Here is a 10,000-nt window from a genome sequence, read left to right as displayed (position 1 = left end):
TCTACTTTGTGGATAAGTGTTTATCTCTAAGAGACACGTTCTACTTTGTGGATAAGTGTTTATCTCTAAACGACACGCTCTACTCTGCGGATAAGTGTTTAACGTCTTCAATTAGAAGCGCTTGGCATTGTTTCTCAGTGACACCTAGAGGTGAGACGCTGGGCCAATTGTGTGCCGCCCTATGGGACTCCCAATCACAGCGGTTGTGATACAGCCTGAAATCGAACCAGGGTGTCTGTAGTGACGCCTCTAATTACTGAGATGCAGTGCCTTAGACCGCTGTGATACAGCCTGGGATCGAACCAGGATCTGTAGTGACGCCTCTAATTACTGAGATGCAGTGCCTTAGACCGCTGTGATACAGCCTGGGATCGAACCAGGATCTGTAGTGACGCCTCTAATTACTGAGATGCAATACCTTAGACCGCTGTGATACAGCCTGGGATCGAACCAGGATCTGTAGTGACGCCTCTAATTACTGAGATGCAATGCCTTAGACTGCTGTGATACAGCCTGGAATCGAACCAGGATCTGTAGTGACGCCTCTAATTACTGAGATGCAGTGCCTTAGACCGCTGTGATACAGCCTGGAATCGAACCAGGATCTGTAGTGCCTTAGACCGCTGTGATACAGCCTGGAATCGAACCAGGATCTGTAGTGCCTTAGACCGCTGCGCCACTCAGGAGCCCCCAGCTGTTTTCCTCATTATGTCATTATGTCACTCACTGACAGTCACTCACTGACAGTCACTCACTGACAGTCACTCACTGGATGAATTACAGACCGCGGGGCCCCCCGTTGATTTTGTTAGTCACTCACTGACTTGTAGTAATCATGGATGAATTACTGACTGTTAGTCACTCACTGACTTGTAGTAATCATGGATGAATTACTGACCGCGGGGCCCCTTGTTGATTTTGTTAGTCACTCGAACTCAGATAATCACATGAAACACTGCAAACATTTCTCTCCATCCTATGGAGAGAAAAAAAATGTGTAGAGTTACATGAAATTAGTTATACAATTTGCTAAATCTTCTCTCCGCCCCGTGCTCAAACCTGTCGACCTGCTGGAAACATTTTCCTCGCTACGCCTCATGGCCAGATGTTTAATCAAGTCAACTGATAAGATTATGATGCATTCGACTGACAAAAATCCCTCTGTTTCTCTCTCTGTCCCTTAACATCAATTTCTCCCTCTCTCTCTCTCTCTCTCTCTCTCTCTCTCTCTCTCTCTCTCTCTCTCTCTCTCTCCCCCCCCCCCCTCTCTCTCTCTCTCTCTCTCTCCCTCCCTCCCTCTCTCCCTCTGTTTGTCTCCCTCTGTTTCTCTCTCTATCCCTTAACATCAATTTCTCTCTCGCCGCCTGTCTTCCTTTATCTATCTGTCTATTTATTTTCTCTCCTTCTCTCTCTCTGTCTGTCTGTCGCATCTGTCCTCTACCTCCCTCCCCCCTCTCTCTCTCCCTCTCTCTCTCTCCCTCCCTCCCTCCCTCCCTCCCTCCCTCCCTCCCTCCGTCCGTCTCTCTTCTCTCTCTCTCTCTCTCTCTCTCTCTCTCTCTCTCTCTCTCTCTCTCCCTCCCTCCGTCCGTCACTCTTTCTCTCTCTCTCTCTCTCTCTCGCTCTCTCTCTCTCTCTCTCTCTAAATCTGGAGCAGCAGTGGTTGCCATGGTCACCACCGAGTGTCCTTGGCTGGGGTGTGGCTTGACTGGCAGCTTCCTCCGGCTTCATGACTCTGAGAGGTGTGTGTGTATATGTGTGTGTATGTGTGTGTATGTGTGTAATCAGGACCCGCCCCTCTACCTACGCACATCATCCTCCTTTGCATAAGTTAAACTAAGAACGAGCTGGAGTGCAGACACAGAGAGAGAGAGAGGGGGGACGGGACGGGGGAGAACGGGAGGGGGGAGGAGAGAGAGAGAGAGGGGGAGAGAGAGAGAGTAGGGGAGAGGGAGAGAGAGGGGGGGGCGAGAGAGAGAGAGAGAGAGAGAGAGAGAGGGATAGAGTTATAGGGAGGGAGGGAGGGAGGGAGGGAGGGAGGGAGGGAGGGAGGGAGGGAGGGAGGGAGGGAGGGAGGGAGGGAGGGAGGGAGGGAGGGAGCGAGGGAGGGAGACTAGAGAGAGAGAGTGACTAGAGAGAGAGAGAGAGGGATAGAGATATAGAGAAAGGGAGAGAGAGAGAGAGGGGGAGAGAGAGAGAGAGGGGGAGAGAGAGACTAGAGAGAGAGAGAGAGAGAGACTAGAGAGAGAGAGAGAGAGAGAGGGGGAGAGATATTGAGAAAGGGAGAGAGAGAATGAGATAGAAGAGGAGGAGGAGGAGGAGAGGTGGTGGTCAAGGTTCAGTTTGGTAGAAGAGAGGTGCTGGTCTAGGTTCAGTATGGTATATCAGAGAGGTGCTGGTCTAGGTTCAGTATGGAAGAAGAGAGGTGGCGGTCTAGGTTCAGTATGGTAGAAGAGAGGTGCTGGTCTAGGTTCAGTATGGTAGAAGAGAGGTGGGGTATTGTCACTATGGGGTATTGTCACTATGGGGTATTGTCATTATGGGGTATTGTCATTATGGGGTATTGTCATTATGGGCTATTGTCACTATGGGGTATTGTCACTATGGGCTATTGTCTTTATGGGATGGGGGTATTGTCACTATGGGGTATTGTCATTATGGGATGGGGGTATTGTCATTATGGGGTATTGTCACTATGGGGTATTGTCACTATGGGGTATTGTCATTATGGGGTATTGTCATTATGGGGTATTGTCATTATGGGGTATTGTCACTATGGGGTATTGTCACTATGGGGTATTGTCATTATGGGATATTGTCATTATGGGGTATTGTCACTATGGGGTATTGTCTATATGGGGTATTGTCATTATGGGGTATTGTCACTATGGGGTATTGTCATTATGGGGTATTGTCATTATGGGGTATTGTCACTATGGGGTATTGTCATTATGGGATATTGTCATTATGGGGTATTGTCACTATGGGGTATTGTCTATATGGGGTATTGTCATTATGGGGTATTGTCACTATGGGGTATTGTCATTATGGGGTATTGTCATTATGGGGTATTGTCACTATGGGGTATTGTCTATATGGGGTATTGTCATTATGGGGTATTGTCACTATGGGGTATTGTCATTATGGGGTATTGTCATTATGGGGTATTGTCACTATGGGGTATTGTCATTATGGGGTATTGTCATTATGGGGTATTGTCACTATGGGGTATTGTCATTAAGGGGTATTGTGTGTGAGACGGGTGAGAGAGAAAACACATCTACTTTGAATTCAGGCTGTAACACAACACAATGTTGAATAAGTCAAAAGGGGTATCAATACTTTCTGAAGGCCACCGTACATCACAGTAGAGATCAAGTTCACGGCAGGGTAGCCTAGTGGTTAGAGCGGAAGGTTGTAACCGGAAGGTTGCAAGTTCAAACCCCCGAGCTGACAAGGTACAAATCTGTCGTTCTGCCCCTGAACAGGCAGTTAACCCGCTGTTCCTAGGCCGTCATTGAAAATAATAATTTGTTCTTAACTGACTTGCCTAAATAAAGGTAAAATAAAAAGACAAATAAAATAAAAAAGTTCACAGCGACCTTCAGTGTATTTCATACAGAGTTGGTAGTTTGCTCATAAAGCCATGGCTGGGTTGCTATGGGAAATATGGTTCGGGTCCAGTCTGCAGCACACCTATTAGCATTTGTGCTAACAACAACAGCAGAGAAGTATTAGCATCCGTGCTAACACGACAGCAGAAAAGTACCTATAGGCCTATTGGTATCTATGCTAACACTAGCATCCGCGCTAATGTAATAACAGAGAAATACTGTAGACCTATTGGTATCTATGCTAACACTAGCATCCGCGCTAATGTAATAACAGAGAAATACTGTAGACCTATTGGTATCTATGCTAAAACTAGCATCCATGCTAATGTAATAACAGAGAAATACTGTAGACCTATTGGTATCTATGCTAAAACTAGCATCCATGCTAATGTAATAACAGAGAAATACTGTAGACCTATTGGTATCTATGCTAAAACTAGCATCCATGCTAATGTAATAACAGAGAAATACTGTAGACCTATTGGTATCTATGCTAAAACTAGCATCCATGCTAATGTAATAACAGAGAAATACTGTAGACCTATTGGTATCTATGCTAACACTAGCATCCATGCTAATGTAATAACAGAGAAATACTGTAGACCTATTGGTATCTATGCTAAAACTAGCATCCATGCTAATGTAATAACAGAGAAATACTGTAGACCTATTGGTATCTATGCTAAAACTAGCATCCATGCTAATGTAATAACAGAGAAATACTGTAGACCTATTGGTATCTATGCTAAAACTAGCATCCATGCTAATGTAATAACAGAGAAATACTGTAGACCTATTGGTATCTATGCTAAAACTAGCATCCATGCTAATGTAATAACAGAGAAATACTGTAGACCTATTGGTATCTATGCTAAAACTAGCATCCATGCTAATGTAATAACAGAGAAATACTGTAGACCTATTGGTATCTATGCTAAAACTAGCATCCATGCTAATGTAATAACAGAGAAATACTGTAGACCAATTGGTATCTATGCTAACACTAGCATCCATGCTAATGTCATAACAGAGAAATACTGTAGACCTATTGGTATCTATGCTAAAACTAGCATCCATGCTAATGTAATAACAGAGAAATACTGTAGACCTATTGGTATCTATGCTAAAACTAGCATCCATGCTAATGTAATAACAGAGAAATACTGTAGACCTATTGGTATCTATGCTAAAACTAGCATCCATGCTAATGTAATAACAGAGAAATACTGTAGACCTATTGGTATCTATGCTAAAACTAGCATCCATGCTAATGTAATAACAGAGAAATACTGTAGACCAATTGGTATCTATGCTAACACTAGCATCCATGCTAATGTCATAACAGAGAAATACTGTAGACCTATTGGTATCTATGCTAAAACTAGCATCCATGCTAATGCAACAGTGCAAAAAGCGCTACCCTACTGTATTGTGCATAGATATAATGCAGACAGCCAGCAAAGACAGAACTACAGCCAGTTCGAACACAGGCCTCAAAAAACATCTCTCAATTAATTTCCGAAGAACAACAACCACTTGGCATCACGTGTAGATAAACATATTCCTTCAATGGCCGCATTAGAAGGTTTACAACAGTAAGAGTCACCAGCCGACACAGAATAGAGACAGCTGAGGATATAACTACATTATTCATTACTACTCTCTCTCTCTCCTATCTTTCTCTTTAACTCTCTCTCATTCCTTATTTCCCTCCCTCCACCCTCTCACTCCCTCCCTCCCTGCCAGCCTATCTCTCTCTCTCTCTCTCTAATTTCAATGTAAGGGTATTTTCTCTCTCTCTCTCTCTCTCTCTCTCTCTCTCTCTCTCTCTCTCTGTCTCAGCTCTAATGAAAAGGTGATGTCTGATCAAAGAGAGAGGGATGATGAAGATGGATTGAAGCCAGAATGAGACAAGGCTCCTCTTCATCTGCCAGCTAACCTGTTCTGTCCGTCTGTGTTTCCTCACCAAATACAGCGTCTTGCTTTCTGACTTTAATGGGTTAATGAGTTCCTGGTCATCGTGACATGAACTGTTCCCTGAAATGATGTCCGTCTGCTTCACGTCCTGGTTCTGTTCGTTGAGGTGACAGACAACGATTCGGGTCAGGAAGGCCGTCAGAAAGAGACTAAGATAAGAAAATACCAATTTTCCTACAGGACATTTATTTTATTTTTCCTACTACTGCCGATCTCTGTTTCACATGTTTTCAACCTACAGGGCTACCGCATCACAATGTCTATGTAGGTGGAAGAGACCTGGACCGGAGAGCTACTGTAGTAACCTCACAGTAACCACTGAGACTACTCCACGACAGGAAACAGAGGAGGTTTACCTTCCTGTAGGTAAAATCTATAGGACACAGGAAACAGAGGAGGTGTACCTTCCTGTAGGAAACAGGAAACAGAGGGGACCTTCCTGTAGGTAAAAGCTACAGGAAACAGGAAACAGAGGGGACCTTACTGTAGGAAAAATCTCTAGGAAACATGAAACAGAGGGGACCTTATGGTAGGTAAAAGCTACAGGAAACAGGTAACAGCAGAGGGGACCTTACTGAAGGAAACATCTCTAGGACATAGGAAACAGAGGAGGGGACCTGACTGTAGGTAAAAGCTATAGGAAACAGGAAACAGAGTAGGGCACCTGACAGTAGGAAACATCTCTAGGAAACAGGAAACAGAGGAAGGGACCTTAATGAAGGAAACATCTATAGGACAAAGGAAACAGAGGAAGGGACCTTACTGAAGGAAACATCTCTAGGACACAGGAAACAGAGGAGGGGTCTTACTGAAGGAAACATCTCTAGGACACAGGAAACAGAGGGGACCTTCCTGTAGGTAAAAGCTTCAGGAAACAGGAAACAGAGGGGACCTTCCTGAAGGAAACATCTCTAGGACACAGGAAACAGAGGAAGGGACCTGACAGTAGGAAACATCTCTAGGACATAGGAAACAGAGGAAGGGACCTGACAGTAGGAAACATCTCTAGGACACAGGAAACAGAGGAAGGGACCTGACAGTAGGTAAAAGCTACAAGAAACAGAGGGGACCTTCCTGAAGAAAACATCTCTAGGACACAGGAAACAGAAGAAGGGACCTGACAGTAGGAAACATCTCTAGGACATAGGAAACAAAGGTGTGCACCTGACTGTAGGTAAAAACTGTAATGTTCTCTGTCTCTGACATGGACGAGGACATCTAGTTTAGCATTGGACTAAAAAGCAGGAAGATGAAACATATTGAGTGTGATCATATTCTGCCCTGCTACTAACCAGGGACAGCAATTACTGGACTGAAACAAAAATGTACCCCAACCCTGATACTATGTCCTACCCAGTCCTCCCTAACCCTGATACTATGTCCTACCCAGTCCTCCCTAACCCTGATACTATGTCCCACCCAGTCCTCCCTAACCCTGATAATATGTCCTACCCAGTCCTCCCTAACCCTGATATTATGTCCTACCCAGTCCTCCCTTACCCTGATACTATGTCCCACCCAGTCCTATCTAACCCTGATACTATGTCCTACCCAGTCCAGTCCTACCCAGTCCTCCCTAACCCTTATACTATGTCCCACCCAGTACTCCCTAACCCTGATACTATGTCCCCACCCAGTCCTCCCTAACCCTGATACTATGTCCCCACCCAGTCCTCCCTAACCCTGATACTATGTCCCCATCCAGTCCTCCCTAACCCTGATACTATGTCCCCACCCAGTCCTCCCTAACCCTGATACTATGTCCCCATCCAGTCCTCCCTAACCCTGATACTATGTCCCAACCAGTCCTCCCTAACCCTGATACTATGTCCCCATCCAGTCCTCCCTAACCCTGATACTATGTCCCAACCAGTCCTCCCTAACCCTGATACTATGTCCTACCCAGTCCTCCCTAACCCTGATACTATGTCCCCATCCAGTCCTCCCTAACCCTGATACTATGTCCCAACCAGTCCTCCCTAACCCTGATACTATGTCCTACCCAGTCCTCTCTAACCCTGATACTATGTCCTACCCAGTCCAGTCCTACCCAGTCCTCCCTAACCCTTATACTATGTCCCACCCAGTACTCCCTAACCCTGATACTATGTCCCCACCCAGTCCTCCCTAACCCTGATACTATGTCCCCACCCAGTCCTCCCTAACCCTGATACTATGTCCCCACCCAGTCCTCCCTAACCCTGATACTATGTCCCACCCAGTCCTCCCTAACCCTGATTCTATGTCCCCACCCAGTCCAGTCCTCCCTAACCCTGATACTATGTCCCCACCCAGTCCAGTCCTCCCTAACCCTGAAACTATGTCCCCACCCAGTCCTCCCTAACCCTGATACTATGTTCAACCCAGTCCAGTCCTCCCTAACCCTGATACTATGTCCCACCCAGCCCTCCCTAACCCTGATACTATGTCCTACCCAGTCCTCCCTAACCCTGATATTATGTCCTACCCAGTAGTCCCTAACCCTGATACTATGTCCCACCCAGTCCTCCCTAACACTGATACTATGTCCCCACCCAGTCCTCCCTAACCCTGATACTATGTCCCACCCAGTCCTCCCTAACCATGATACTATGTCCACACCCAGTCCTCCCTAACCCTGATACTATGTCCTACCCAGTCTTCCCTAACCCTGATACTATGTCCCACCCAGTCCTCCCTAACCCTGATACTATGTCCCCACCCAGTCCAGTCCTCCCTAACCCTGATACTATGTCCCCACAAAGTCCAGTCCTCCATAACCCTGAAACTATGTCCCCACCAAGTCCTCCCTAACTCTGATACTATGTCCCACCCAGTCCAGTCCTCCCTAACCCTGATACTATGTCCCACCCAGCCCTCCCTAACCCTGATACTATGTCCTACCCAGTCCTCCCTAACCCTGATATTATGTCCTACCCAGTACTCCCTAACCCTGATACTATGTCCCACCCAGTCCTCCCTAACACTGATACTATGTCCCCACCCAGTCCTCCCTAACCCTGATACTATGTCCCACCCAGTCCTCCCTAACCATGATACTATGTCCCCACCCAGTCCTCCCTAACCCTGATACTATGTCCTACCCAGTCTTCCCTAACCCTGATACTATGTCCTCACCCAGTCCTCCCTAACCCTGATACTATGTCCCACCCAGTCCAGTCTTCCCTAACTCTGATACTATGTCCCCACCCAGTCCAGTCCTATCTAACCCTGATACTATGTCCCCACCCAGTCCAGTCCCATCTAACCCTGATACTATGTCCCCACCCAGTCCAGTCCTATCTAACCCTGATACTATGTCCCCACCCAGTCCAGACCCATCTAACTCTGATACTATGTCCCCACCCAGTCCAGTCCTATCTAACCCTGATACTATGTCCAACCCAGTCCAGTCCTCCCTAACTCTTATACTATGTCCTACCCAGTCCTCCCTAACCCTGATACTATGTCCCCATCCAGTCCTCCCTAACTCTGATACTATGTCCCCACCCAGTCCTCCCTAACCCTGATACTATGTCCCACACAGTCCAGTCCTCCCTAACTCTGATACTATGTCCCACCCATTCCAGTCCTCCCTAACTCTGATACTATGTCCCACCCATTCCAGTCCTCCCTAACCCTGATACTATGTCCCCACCCAGTCCAGTCCTCCCTAACCCTGATACTATGTCCCACCCAGTTCAGCCCTCCCCAACTCTGATACTATGTCCCACCCATTCCAGTCCTCCCTAACCCTGATACTATGTCCCCACCCAGTCCAGTCCTCCCTAACCCTGATACTATGTCCCACCCATTCCAGTCCTCCCTAAACCTGATACTATGTCCCCACCCAGTCCAGTCCTCCCTAACCCTGATACTATGTCCCCACCCAGTCCAGTCCTCCCTAACCCTGATACTATGTCCCACCCAGTCCAGCCCTGTCTAACCCAGTCCTGTCTAACCCAGTCCAGTCCTATCTAACCCAGTCCTATCTAACCCAGTCCTATCTAACCCAGCCCAGTCCTACCTCAGCCAGCCCTGTCTAACCCAGTCCAGTCCTATCTAACCCAGCCCTACCTAACCCAGTCCTATCTAACCCAGCCCAGTCCAACCTCACACCCAGCCCTGCCTAACCCAGTCCAGTCCTATCTAACCCAGTCCTATCTAACCCAGTCCTACCTAACCCAGTCTAACCCAGCCGTACCTAACCCAGCCCTACCTAACCCAGTCCTATCTAACCAAGCCCAGCCCTACCTAACCCAGTCCTATCTAACCCAGCCCAGTCCTACCTAACCCAGCCCGGTTCTGGTCTTACCTTCCAGCAGATCTCTGGCCAGCCCAGGCTCCGCCCCAGTGGACCTGACGAAGTCCGACAGGACGGCGTCCATGTCCAGAGTCATGTGATCATGTGGGTGGGCTGCCCAGGCCGCTAC

The 10,000-nt window shown here is 47.2% G+C and overlaps 1 protein-coding gene across 1 annotated transcript in view; it reads right to left on the bottom strand.

Moving 5' to 3' along the window:
- LOC139384665 (OTU domain-containing protein 7A-like) overlaps window positions 1–10,000 on the bottom strand; it is a 102,278-nt gene that overhangs the window by 47,331 nt on the left and 44,947 nt on the right. Inside the window, exon 3 of the mRNA XM_071129488.1 lies at window positions 9,883–10,000. This exon is cut by the window's right edge and continues 36 nt beyond it. Coding sequence (XP_070985589.1) covers window positions 9,883–9,967 — 85 coding nt within the window. The 5' untranslated portion in view covers window positions 9,968–10,000. The remainder of the gene's footprint in view (window positions 1–9,882) is intronic.

Source organism: Oncorhynchus clarkii, chromosome 26 (assembly GCF_045791955.1).
Source record: "Oncorhynchus clarkii lewisi isolate Uvic-CL-2024 chromosome 26, UVic_Ocla_1.0, whole genome shotgun sequence".
Lineage (NCBI taxonomy): Eukaryota > Metazoa > Chordata > Actinopteri > Salmoniformes > Salmonidae > Oncorhynchus > Oncorhynchus clarkii.
The sequence above is the reverse complement of the archived record's forward strand: the minus strand, read 5'-3'. Positions and strand labels throughout refer to the sequence as shown.